The sequence below is a fragment of the Diceros bicornis genome, chromosome 13, assembly GCF_020826845.1.
Source record: "Diceros bicornis minor isolate mBicDic1 chromosome 13, mDicBic1.mat.cur, whole genome shotgun sequence".
Lineage (NCBI taxonomy): Eukaryota > Metazoa > Chordata > Mammalia > Perissodactyla > Rhinocerotidae > Diceros > Diceros bicornis.
The window spans coordinates 15,162,870-15,177,001 of record NC_080752.1 but is presented as its reverse complement, the minus strand read 5'-3'; the positions used below and the strand labels follow the sequence as shown (position 1 = coordinate 15,177,001).

Below are 14,132 nucleotides of genomic sequence, written 5' to 3'. Positions count from 1 at the left end.
ACAGGTTAGCACACAATTATAACATTAAAGATAAAGGGAAGGAAACATCATAAAAAAATACAATCTCATTATTTTAACCACAAATTCACAACACAAGATGGAATAAGTTGTGACAGTAATAACTTAGACAAGAGGAAAGGGACAGAGTCAGCTTAACTCTAAAGAAATAAGAGACCATACAATGGAGAAAAAAAATTCTATTCAATAAATGGTGTTGAGAAAACTGGACAGCCACATGCAAATGAATGACAGTAGACCACTATCTTACACCACACACAAAAATTAACTCAAAATGGATCAAAGACTTGAAAGTAAGACCTGAAATGATAAATTTTCTCCTAGAAGAAAATACAGGCAGTATACTCTTTGACATCAGTCTTAGAATAATCTTTTCAAATACCATGTCTACTCGGACAAGGGAGACAAAAGAAAAAATAAACAAGTGGGACTTCGTCAGACTAAAGAGCTTCTGCAAGGCAAAGGAAACCAGGACCAAAACGAAAAGACAACCCACTAACTGGGAGAAAATATTTGCAAATCATATATCTGATAAGGGGTTAATGTCCAAAATACATAAAGAACTCACACAGCTGAACAACAACAAAACAAACAACCCCATCCAAAAATGGGCAGAGGATAGGAACAGACATTTTTCCAAAGATATACATATGGCCAACAGGCACCTGAAAAGATGTTCAACATCACTCACTATCAGGGAAACGCAAATCAAAACTACACTAAGATATCACCTTACACCTCTTAGAATGGCTATAATCACAAAGACAAAAAATAACAAATATTGGAGAGGATGTGGAGAAAAGGGAACCCTCAAACACTGCCGGTGGGAAAGCAAACTGGTGCAGCCACTATGGAAAAGTATGGAGATTTCTCAAAAAATTAAAAATAAAAATACCATATGACCCCACTATCCCACTACTGTGTATTTATCCAAAGAACTTGAAATCAACAATTCAAAGAGACTTATGCACCCCTATGTTAACTACAGCATTATTCACTATAGCCAAGAAGTGGAAGCAACCCAAGTGTCTCTCAACTGATGATTGGATAAAGAAGATGTTGGTGTGTGTATATATATATATATATACACACAATGGAATACCACCCAGCCATAAAAAAAAGACAAAACTGTCCCATTTACAATGTGGATGAACCTTGAAGGTATTATGTTAAGCGAAATAAGCCAGACAAAGAAAGACAAAGACCGTATGATTTCACTCATATGTAGAAGATAAACTAACACACAGACAAAGAGAACAGTTTAGTGGTTACCAGAGAGGAAGGGGGTTGGGGGTGGGATCAAGGGGTGAAGGGGCACATTTATATGGTGACTGACAAATAATAATATACAAGTGTAATTTCACAATCTTATAAACTATTATGACCTCAATAAAAACAAAGAAATATTCTAGAACATAAATATTTAAATATATGCTGCTTTAAAAATAGCACCATAGGGCCAGCCCCACAGTCTCGTGGTTAAGTTTGGCATGTTCCGCTTTGGCGGCCCAGGTTCATGGGTTCAGATACCAGGCACAGATCTACACCCCTTGTCAGCCATGCTGTGGTGGTGACCCACATACAAAATAGAGGAAGATTGGCACAGATGTTAGTTCTGGGTGAATCTTCCTTAGCAAAAAAAAAAGGAAAAAAAAAAAACACCATAAGCGCCTACAAATTTATTCTGGCAATGTTCAAAACTTCTTTCTTAAGGGTTTTTTAAAATTGCTTTTTGTCATATGTTAACCAAAAATGGTGTTAGCCATGTTGATCACCTGCCTGATTAATTATATTTAGCTGTTAATAGGGGTAAAGAGCACAAGTGTTAAGAGTCACAAAGACTTGGATACCAGTCCTAGCTCTACCATTTAATAGTTAGTTCTATGATTACAGATAAGTAGCTTAACCTCCCTGAGCTTCCATGTCCTCATTTGTAAAATAGGAGGATTAAAGTAGAAAACAACATGCACAACGTGACTCCTGGCCCATAGGAGGTAATGTATAAATGGTTGTACTTATCATTATCAAGTAGACTAGAAGTCACAGAGGCCAGGACTGTATCTTGTTTAAGGTTATATTTTCACAACCTATCACATAGTAGCTACACAGTAATTATTGTTAAGCTCCTCAAGGACTTTTTATCTGTCTTTGTAACCCTTATACCTCATACAGATTCTGACAAAAAACAAGAGCTTAATAACGTTCTGAACAAACAAAACAAACATTTCAGATAAGAACAAACCCTCAAGCCTTGCTTTGTAGTAAAGAAGTCAGAATAACCAGCATCCGTAGCCAAAAGTCCCACAAACTGCATCGCAGGCCGCTGCCGTATAAACAGTTCTACGGCTCCATCGGTGATGTAACTGCCACCCGAAATATCCAGTGACACAACATTAGGCAGAATATCCTTCTGCTGCAGCAAATGAAAAGCCAGATCTGATTTGAGTTGCCTGTGATCAGAAATATCAAGGTGAAGCAGACATTTAAGTTCTCTAATGACTGCGAGAATTTGCGATTTGGTCATGGTCAGGCATTTTAGATAGTGCATTGTGAGAGATTTGAGTCGATTCTTACAGGTAAGGAGGGCAGAGATGTTAGTGACTAGAGTATTAGAGATATCCAAGCTTTCCAGTTTTGGTAACTGAGAAACATTAGCCAGGTCTTCACTATGAAAACAAACATTGAAAACACTTAAAATGCGAAGACCAGTGAGCTGACCAAAGTATAGCACTCTTGAATCTCGAGGGATGCTTGTTGAGTCCAACAGGAGACACCGGAGGTTTTGCTGGATCCAGCTATTGCTGCAGAGTCCACTTATGATGTCTGGGACTGGGAGGTCAGTGTGCACTGCAGTAGCATCCAGTTCAATGAGTCTGTGATGGCAGAAGGCTTTTATGAATGCAGCTGTAGAGATTTTAGCTTTCTGAATATTGACCAGCTTCAGTTTCATTTGGTTGCCCCGGAAAATGCTCGCTGTTCTATCAGTCAGCTTTCCTATAAGAGAACCAGAACCACCTTGTAATAACAACTAAATCTCATGTCTTTTCCAGGAGGCATTGTGGCCAATTAACTATGACAGATGCTAACAATAACAATAATGACTACATTTACTGCTTACTCTGTGCCAAGCATTGTTCTAAACCCTTTACTCAGATTATCTCATTTACTCTTTGCAATACTACTGTAACAGAACTATTATTATTACTATCTTATAGCTGAGGAAACTGAAGCTTAAAGAGGTTAAGTAACTTGCTCAAGGTCAAAACGTGGCAGAATCAGGAATCAAAGCCAGTTTGACTTCAGAGCTCACAGTTTTATCCGTAGTAACCCTGTTCACAGAAAAAAAGAAAAGAAAATGGATGAGTACAGGATATATAATATGCAAGTAACACTACTATATAATATGACAAGTCACCTCTCTGGGACTCTTTTTCCTCACGTGTAAAATAAGTAGGCTGTACTAGATTTCATTTAGAAAAGATTTACCAATGCACCTTCTATGTGTGAGATCCATGTTAAATAATGGGCACACAAGGTAATTAAACACCTGTGACCACAAGGAATTCACAAGGAATTGTGTCTAGGAAGACACATCAGGTAAATAAATGATTACAATAGTGTATTACATCCAGTAGTGATTTGTACACACCAGGTACTGAATTAGTACAGATGAGATTAACTCTGGGGAAGGTCTATTTTTTAGGTGAGGAAGATTGGCCCTGAGCTAACATCTGTGTCAATCTTCCTCTATTTTTTGTATGTTGGATGCCGCCACAGCAAGGCTTGATGAGCAATGTGTACGTCCACACCCAGGGTCCAAACCCACAAACCCCAGGCCGCCAAAGCGTAGCATGAGAACTTAACCACTAGGCCACCAGGTTGGCCCCTGGGGAAGGTTTTGAAGACTAAATATCAGTTTGCCAGGGGGAAGGTGAAGGGTGGAAAAACATGTCAAAAACATGGAGGCCTATAACAGTAGATTATTCGAAACAACCCTGAATAGATCAGCACTACTGAAACATAGTGTACAATGGGAGGCAAGGCTGGAAATGAGAGTGGAGGGAAAGGTAAAATACAGATGGGGCCCGTACACACAGCTAGGAAACTCAGACTTCTACCCTATGAAAAACAACTCAAAATTTTTAAGCAAAAAACGAATGGTCATAATTATATTTTTAGAAAGTCCAATTATGTGACAATGTAAAAGAATTAGGATGGTGTTTGATGGGAGTGAGATGGGGCAAGAGATTATTAATGATTTTAACGATGAGAGATGAAAATTTAAACTCAGGCTGACAGAACATGTGGCTGAACAGGCTGAGGGAAAGGGCTGAGGAAAAAGGTATATAAACTGATTCCCAGGTTCCCAGTTTGAGTTGGGCTGTGCTACCAAGACAGGAGGAAGGAAGCCCCCATACTTCAGTCTTTGAGGAGGAACTTAGTACACTCATTCATACAATTATTTAACAAACATCAAGAGCTCACTGTACACAAAGTGCTATGCTAGATGCCAAGAATGGTGAATGAGACAGATATGGCTCCTGCTATCATGAAGTTTATTTACATTCTAGAGGGAGAATACAGATACAAGAAAATACAAAACAAACAGAATGCTACCAACATTAAAAATGTAGTAAGTGTTCTAATGGAAACAAACAAGAACATAATATAGGGGTGGGGAGAGGGAGAAGGAAGACAAGAACCTTCTGTCTCTGGGGTTTGAGGTGGTAATATTTAAGCTGAGACTGAAAAGATGTGAAAAGCAAAGGTAGTTGTCATTCCAGATAGAGAGAAGAGCTAAGATCCTGATATGGGAAACAGCTTGGCTTTTTCTATGAAATGAGAGAAAACCAGTATGGCTGAAGCACAGCTGGTGAGGGGATACCAGCATCTGACAGGTTAGAGACAGAGGCAAGAGTCAGCTCTTGCAGACCAGGGTAAGTAAGAGGCATTTTATCCTAAGTACAAGGAGAAGCGTTTAAAGAGTGACAGAGTAGTGGACAGATCTGATTACAGTACAAGAGAACTGTTCTCTGCTGTGTAGCAAGCAGAGTTGGGCGAGGGGCAAAAAAGTGAACCACCTGAGAGGCCAGGGGACAGGAAAGAAAAAAGGTGTCACTGACGGGCTAGGAAGAAAAGAATGTTTGAGTTATATATTTTGAAAGTAGAAAATGTTTCAACAGAATCAAGGGGAGAGGGAGGAGGCATGAAAAATGACTCCTAAGTCATTGAACAACAAGGTAGATAGTCAAGCCATTTTGGAGACGGGGAAATGGCAGTGTAGTGGGTGCTTTAATGTGACACCCAGACCTCCTTTAGGAACAAAGGACTTAGTACTTGAGCTGATGGAAATGCCTCCAGATGACAGCCCCCATCTACGTGGACTGCATCAGCTGAAAAGAGTTGCCTCACCCAAAGTCACACCACTTTCCCATGGAGACCCACAGCCAAAGACTGAGTTGGGAAATATAAAGATCCAGCACTCACACCCCAACTCAACACAGGTCTGAGTAGTTATTCCACCTTCAGGACTCCCCAAAAGATCAGCCAAGGTCTTCTAGATACTATATACTTTAAATCTACAATGAAGTAAAAACATCTGGAATTAATTGGCATTGAGACAGTGTTTAAAACCATGGGAAGGGATGACCTATAAGAAGAAAAGGAGCAAGGACCAAGTACTGTAAGCATCTACATTTAAGGTCAGATAGTAGAATGAGGATTAGTCATGATAACAACTAACAGTTACTGAATATTCTAAACATTTTAGATATATTAACTCTCTAAATCCTCATAAAACCCCAATAAGGTAGGTATTATTATTAGTCACATTTTACAGATGAGATGAGGCATAGGGAGTTAAGTAACTGGCCCAAGGTAACATATCTACTAGTCAAGACAGTGTACAAACCCAAAGAGTCTGGCACCAGAGCCAAAGCTCTTATAACCTTTAATCTGTATTGCCTTTCAAAGGGAGCTGGATAAGGAGATAGATAAGCAGCAGTCATTGAGGGAGAAAGAAAACTAGAAGAACATGATGACTCAGCAGCCCAGAGAAGAGTTACAAGATACCCAGGAGGCACCCTGGATAGTGGTTCTGGAGCTTAGAATAAAGTCGTGCACTAGGAACTCTGGGGAATCCAAATATAAGTGGTAGCTAAACCAAAGAAAATTACCCAGGGAGTGTACAAAGTGAGAAGGGTACCCAAGATGGAACCTTACGGAACATAAAACATTTAAGTGCATACAGAGAAACAGAAGCATACAAAGGAAAGTGGGAAAGAGTAACCAAGAATACAAGAAAAAAATAGTACTCTAAGCCAGGAAGGTCAAGAGCAGCAGTCAATACCAAAAGTCAAACCTACAAGAACACCTGATGATTTAGTGAATCTAAGTAATCACAAAAATCACAAAACCAACCAGACAACCAGACTTTATTAACCGCCTTAAGGAAGTTGAGGGCACTACCAAAAAAAAAAAAAAAATCAAACATGAATCTGATCAAGCCTCTACCTCTAACTTCTAATCTATAGGAATTACAGGGATCAGAGGAACACGCCAAAATTATTGCACAAACAATGGCAAAATCCAGGTTCTGGGAAACTCTACAGAACAACCAACCACAGTTTCTTTAAAAAAAAAAAAAAAGAAAGAAAGTGGAAAATCCCCAAATACGTGTAGATTAAACAACACGCTTCTAAATAACACAAGTCGAAGAAATCTCAAGAAAAATCTTAAAATATTTTGAACTAAATGAAAATGAAAACACAACTTTATCAAAATTTGTGAGAGGCAGCGAAAGTGCTTAGAGGGAAAATTATAGCACCGAATGCATACATTAGAAAGTAAAGATCTAAAATCAATAATCTAAATTTCTACCTTAAGAAACGAGAAAAAGAAGAACAAATTAAATCAAAAGGAAACAAAAGAAAAGAAATAATAAGAATTAGAGGGCTGGCCCCGTGGCTTAGAGGTTAAGTGCATGCGCTCCGCTGCTGGCGGGCTGGGTTCGGATCCCCAGCGCGCACCGACGCACCGCTTCTCCAGCCATGCTGAGGCCGCATCCCACATACAGCAACTAGAAGGATGTACAACTATGACATACAGCTACCTACTGGGGCTTTGAGGGAAAAAAAAAATAAATAAAATTAAAAAAAAAAAAAAGAGTAGAAATCGATGAAATTGAAAATCTGAAATCAATCGAGAAACATCAACAAAACCAAAAGCTGCTTCTTTGAAAAGATCAATAAAAGCAATAAGCCTCTTGCCAGGCTAACTGAAAAAAAAAAGGAGACAAATTACTAATATCAGAAATGAAAGAGAGGACATCACTACAGATCCCATGAACATTAAAAGGATAAGAAAGGAATACTAAGAACAACTCTATTCCCACATATATTGATAACCTAGGTAAAATGGACCAATTCCTAGAAAGACACAATCTGCCAAAACTCACATACGAAGAAATAATTATCTAAATGGGCTTAATAGATAAGAAATTTAATCAATAATTAATAACCTTCCAAAAGAGAAACCACCAGGCCCAGATGAATTAACTGGTGAATTCTACCAAACACTTAAGGAAGAAATTATAGCAATTCTCTACAATTTCTTTCAAACGATAGAAGCAGAGGGAATACTTTCTAACTCACTCTTTGAGGCCAGCATTACCCCAACAGCAAAACCATATAGATACTACAAAAGAAAACTACAGACCAATCTCTCTCATAAACACAGATGTAAAAATCCTCAACAAAATGTTACCAAGTCGAATCTGACAGTGTATAAAAAGAATTATAGGGGCCAGCCCGGTGGCGCAAGCGGTTAAGTGCGCGCGTTCCACTGCAGCGGCCCGGGGTTCGCCGGTTCGGATCCTGGGCGCACACCAACGCACCGCTTGTCAGGCCATGCTGTGGCGGCGTCCCATATAAAATAGAGGAAGACGGGCACGGATGTTAGCCCAGGGCCAGTCTTCCTCAGCAAAAAAGAGGAGGATTGGCATTGGATGTTAGCTCAGGGCTGGTCCTCCTCACAAAAAAAAAAAAAAAAAAAAAGAATTATAGGGGCCACCTGGTGGTGCAGTTCCACTTCAGCAGACCGGGGTTCACAAGTTCAGAGCCCGGGCACAGACCTACGCACTGCTCACCAAACCATGCTGCGGTGGCGTCCCATGTACAAAACAGAAAAAAATTGGCACAGATGTTAGCTCAGGGCCAATCTTTCTCAAGCAAAAGAAAAAAAAAAAAGAATTACACACCACAACCAACTGGGATTTATCCCAGGTATGCAAGGCTGGTTCAACATTCAAAAATCAATTAATATAATCCATCACATCAACAAACTAAAAAAGAAAAATCACAGATCATATCAATAGATGCAAAAAAAAAAAAAAAAGCATTTGACAAATCCCACATCCAATCATGATAAAAACTCTCAGTAAACTACAAATAGAGGGGAACTTCCTTGACTTGATAGAGACTATCTATAAAAAATCTACAGCTAACATCATACTTAATGATGAGAAACTCAAAGCTTTCCCACTAAGATCAGGTACAATCAGCCCTCTCTGTCTGCACCTTCTGCATCCATGGATTCAACCAACCACGGATCAAAAGGCCTACAATGGCTGCATCCGTACTGAACACACACAGACTTTTTTTCTTGTCATTATTACATTACCTAAACAATACAGTATAACAACAATTTACATACCTTTTACATTGTATTAGGTATTGCAAGTAACCCAGAGATGATTTACATTATACAGGGGGATGCATGTAAGTTATATGCAAACCTATGACATCTTATATAAGGGACTTGAGCATCCTCGGATTTTAGTATCTGCAAGGGGATCATGAAAATAATACCCCACAGATACCAAGGGAACAACTGTTATAAGGCAAGGATATCTCCTCTCACCACTCCTTTTAAACAGTGTACTGGAGGGCCGGCCCCGTGGCTTAGGGGTTAAGTGCACGCGCTCCGCTACTGGCGGCCCGGGTTTGGATCCCGGGCGCGCACCGACGCACCGCTTCTCCGGCCATGCTGAGGCCGCGTCCCACATACAGCAACTAGAAGGATGTGCAACCATGACATACAACTATCTACTGGGGCTTCAGGGGACAAAAAAAAAGGACGAGGATTGCAATAGATGTTAGCTCAGAGCAGGTCTTCCACAGCAAAAAGAGGAGGATTGGCATGGACATTAGCTCAGGGCTGATCTTCCTCACAAAAATAAAAAATAGTGTACTGGAAGTCCTTGTTAATGCAACAAGAAAGGGAAATAATACAAAAGTCAATCACTTTACTACATACCAACAATGAAAAGTGGAATTTGAAATTAAAACCACAATACCATTGACATTAGGACCCCACAACAATGAAATACTTACATATAAATCTAACAAAAAATGTATACAAGATCTATATGAGGAAAACTATAAAACTCTGTAAACAAAATGAAAGAAGAACTAAATAAATGGAGAGATATTCCATACTCACAAACAGAAGACTCAGTATTGTCAAGATATCAGTTTTTCCCAACTGGATCTACAGATTCAATGAAATCCCAATAAAATTTCCAACAAGTTATTTTGTGGCTATAGATAAACTGATCCTAAAGTTTATATGGAGAGGCAAAAGACCCAGAATAGCCAACACAATATGGAAAGAGAAAAACAAAGTTGGAGGGCTGACACTACCTGACTTCAAGACTTACTATAGGGGCCGGCCCTGTGGCTTAGTGGTTAAGTGCGCGCGCTCCACTGCTGGCAGCCGGGGTTCGGGTCCCGGGCGCGCACCAATGCACCGCTTCTCCGGCCATGCTGAGGCCGTGTCCCACATACAGCAACTAGAAGAATGTGCAACTATGACATACAACTATCTACTGGGGCTTTGGGGGAAAAATAAATAAATAAAATTATTAAAAAAAAAAAAAAAAAGACTTACTATAAAGCTACAGTAATCAAGACAGGGTGGTACTGGTGAAAGAACAGACAAATACATCAATGGAACAGAACAGAGAGCCCAGAAACAGACCCACATAAATACAGTCAACTGATCTTTGACAAAGGAGCAAAGACAATTCAATGGAGCAAAGACAGTTTCTTCAACAAATGGTGCTGGAACAAATGGACATCCACGTGAAAAAAAAAAATCTAGACAAAGACCTTACACCCTCCACAAAAATTAACTCAAAATGGATCATACACCTAAATGTAAAACACAAAACTATAAAACTCCTAGAAGGACCAGCTCAGTGGTGTAGTGGTTAAGTTCAGACGCTCCGCTTTGGCAGCCCAGGGTTCGCAAGTTCAGATCCCGGGTGCAGACCTATGCACCGCTTATCAAGGCATCCTGTGGCAGGTGTCCCACATATAAAGTGAAGGAAGATGGGCACGGATTCAGCTCAAGGCCAATCTTCCTCAGCAAAAAGAGGAGGATTGGCAACAGATGTTAGCTCAGGGCTAATCTTCCTCACCAAAAACAAAATAAAATAAAAATTAAAAAAATAAAACTCCTAGACAATAACATAGGAGAAAACCTAGATGATCTTAGGTATAGTGATGCCTTTTTAGATACAACACCAAAGACACAATCCATAAAATAAATAATCGATAAGCTGGACTTGATTAGAATTAAAAACTTGTGCTCTGTGAAAGACAATACCAAGAGAATTAAAAGACAAGCCAGACTGGGAGAAAACAATTGCAAAAACATATCTGATAAAGGACTTATCCAAAATATACAAAGAACTCTTAAAACTCACCAATAAGAAAACAAACACCCCCACTAAAAAATGGGCCAAAGACCTTAACAAATGTCTCCCCACAGAAGACACACAGATGGCAAATAAGCATATGGAAAGATGCTCCACATCATATGTCATCAAGGAAATGCAAATTAAGACAACAATGAGATACCACTACACACCTATGAGAATGGCCAAAATCAAGAACACTGATAGCACCAAAAGCTGGAGAGGATGTGAAGCAACAGAAACTCTCACACATTGCTGGTGGGAATGCAAAATGGTATGGCCATTTTGGAAGATGGTTTGGCAGTTTCTTACAAAACTAAACATATTCTTACCATATGATCTAGCAGTCGCATTCCTTGTTATTTACCCAAAGGAGCTGAAAACATATCCACATAAAAATCTGCACAAAGATGTTTATAGCAGCTTTATTTACAACTGCCAAACCTCGGAAACAACCAAGACATCCTTCAGTAGGTGAATGAATAAACCGTAGTACATGCAGACAGTGGACTATTATTCAGCACTAAAAAGAAATGAGCTATCAAATAAAAGACATGGAGGAACCTTAAACACTTATTACTGAGTGAAAGAAGCCAATCTGAAAAGACTACATGCTGTGTGATTCCAACTATGCAAAACTATGGGGACAGTAAAAAGATCAGTGGTTGCCAGGAATGGGAGATGAATAGGCAGAGCACAGAGGATTTTTAGGACAGTGAAAATACTCTGTATGATATTATAATCCTAGATATGTCATTACACTTTTGTCCAAACCCACAGAATGCACAACATCAAGAGTGAATCCTAAGGACTTATGGACTTGAGGAAATTAGGATGCGACAATGTAGGGTCATCCTTGGTAAAAAATGTACCATTCTGGGGCTGGCCCCGTGGCGTAGCGGTTAAGTGTGCGTGCTCCGCTACTGGCGGCCCGCGTTTGGATCCCGGGCGCGCACCAACGCACCGCTTGTCAGGCCATGCTGTGGTGGTGTCCCACATAAAGTGGAGGAAGATGGGCACAGATGTTAGCTCAGGGCCAGTCTTCCTCAGCAAAAGGAGGAGGACTGGCATGGATGTTAGGCTCAGGGCTGACCTTCCTCATACACACACAAAAAAAAGTACCATTCTGATGAGTAATGTTGATAATAATGAGGAATACTATGCATGTGTAGGGGCAGGATTAATGAAAAATCTCTGTACATCCCTCTCAATTTTCTTGTAAACCTAAAACTACTTTAGAAAAATAAAGTCTTTAAAAAAAATACAGACACACACATAATAAACATATTGCAAAATAATACAAGAGATAGAGGGGAAGCCTATGGATAAGCCTATCAACAAATCACAACATACGGACCTCATCTGGATACTAATTCAAATAAAAGTTTTTAAAAGTTCTAAGACAATCAGTGAAAATGAACACTAACTGGACACTGGATAATAAAGAAATTAATATTAAAAATGTTAAGTGTGACATTAAAATTGTTACATATATTTTAAAAGTCCCCACTTTTAAAATTTACAGTTGAAATGATATCTAGGATTTACTTCAAAATATCCAGGGTCAGGGCAGTGATGGGTACAGGTATGGATGATACAAAATTGGTCATGAGGGCCAACCTCGGTGGCCTAGTGGTTAAGTTCAGCATGCTGTGCTTCAGCAGTCCAGGTTCAGTTCCTGGGCGCACACCTACACCACTTGTCTATTAGTGGCCAAGCTGTGGCAGAGGCTCACATACAAAGTAGAGAAAGATCGGCAACAGATGTTAGCTCGGGGCGAATCTTCCTCAGCAAAAAAAAAAACATTGGCCATGAGTTGATAATTGTTGAAGCTGAATATATTAAGGTTTACTTAGTTTCTCTAGTTTTGTATATTTAAAATATTTACAATAATGTTTTTTTAAATCAAATCTACAGTGAGATTAGAAGGTTTAAATTTATCTTCTTCTCTTCCTAAACTCTATGCCTTCACTCTGAAGAATACATAATGCTCCAGCGAAAATGCCACAAGCATAGAATGCACCTTCTTCTACTTAATTTTCTGTAAAATTTATTTAACTAGTGATATATAGCATCTTTATGTTAAAACTGAATATGAAAAATCTGGGGGAAAAATCAGACATGAAGCAGCACTCTCGGGGGTTCCTTGAGGGCAACAGAGCTAAGAGTTTATTTTCATAGCTTTAGCTCCTAGCACAGTGTCTGCTGAGTAGTAGAGACTTAATAAATAAGAAATGAAAACAGCTATAAGCATATAGTTATTTGTAAGAAATTTGCCACAAGTCTCATGAAAAGGTTATCAAATAGTCACCCAATAAAATTCTGGACAAACAATTCAACATATTAAGTGAACATATTAAGGCATAGCAGGGTAGTTAAAAAAAATACAGTCTCTGGAGCCAGAGTGCCTGGGTTTGAATCCTAACTGCCACTTCTGAGCTATATGAGTGTGGACAAAAAGTCACTTAATCTCTCTGATCCTCAGTTTCTTCATCTATAAAAAGAGATAATAGTATGTATGTAAAGTTCCTAGTACAGTTACAGTGTCTGCCAAAGTGTTAGCCATTATAACTTTAATGACTTTATTATTATTATATAAACTTAACATATGACTGATATATTGCTCATCTCCTCAACTGGGGAAAATTGATGTTTTCTTGGGTTTTTGTCCTTAGTTACCTATTAATCAAACCACAGAGCAAAAGTTTCCAGTCTCAGTGTGTTACCAGATCTCCAGGAGTTTCACCCTTGTGAGATTATCTTATGGATTCTCAAACACCAAACCTATTCTGTCTCCGCCACAAATAAACTCTTGAGTCAATAAACATTGACTTTACAAACTGGTTATCTCCAACCTCAAGTGGAAAAATAAATTTTATTTCCTTCTTTTTATCACCTCCCCTCAGGCAGCAAACAATCTAGAATCCTTCAGAATGACTTTCCTCCCCACCAACACCAAACACAGCTCTTCTCCCACCCTCACTACTCTCTTGTCTTAGTTTAGTTATCTGTCATTTATTCCTTCTGAGGCAAACCCTATTCACCAGGCTTATGATTCTAGTCCTTCAGTTACCTCCAGTACTTTGGGGCATCAATTTTCAGCTCTTATATTTTTAATATTTCCCTCCTCATTGGCCTTTTCCTTTCTGTATACATGCAGAAGGGTCCATGCTATCCCTTCCCCCACCTGCACCTTCATAAAAAATTACCACCTCATTTTTTTCTTCTTCTCAGTTAAATTTCTTAAGAGTACAGCTATATTCTATTTAGCATGAATAACAAAAAAAATTCAAAAACTTTTTCAATATAGAACTAGGCAAAAAAAACCCAAGGAAATAGAAGATTAGAACATTAC

General features: G+C 39.0%; 1 protein-coding gene across 10 annotated transcripts in view; it reads right to left on the bottom strand.

Moving 5' to 3' along the window:
• The window catches only part of ZYG11A (zyg-11 family member A, cell cycle regulator), a 72,185-nt gene that overhangs the window by 39,227 nt on the left and 18,826 nt on the right, over positions 1-14,132 (bottom strand). For 7 of the 10 annotated variants that reach the window (XR_009221818.1, XM_058552436.1, XM_058552438.1 and 4 more), the window contains exon 3: positions 2,261-3,012. The exons of 2 other annotated variants lie outside the window; for them this stretch is intronic. Coding sequence is in view for 6 of the 8 variants with exons in the window: in XM_058552436.1 (XP_058408419.1) it covers positions 2,261-3,012 (752 nt within the window). In the remaining 2 variants the exon portion in view is untranslated. Of the gene's footprint in view, positions 1-2,260; positions 3,013-14,132 lie in introns of those variants that run through there. One more of the 10 variants, XM_058552442.1, reaches the window with a different exon arrangement.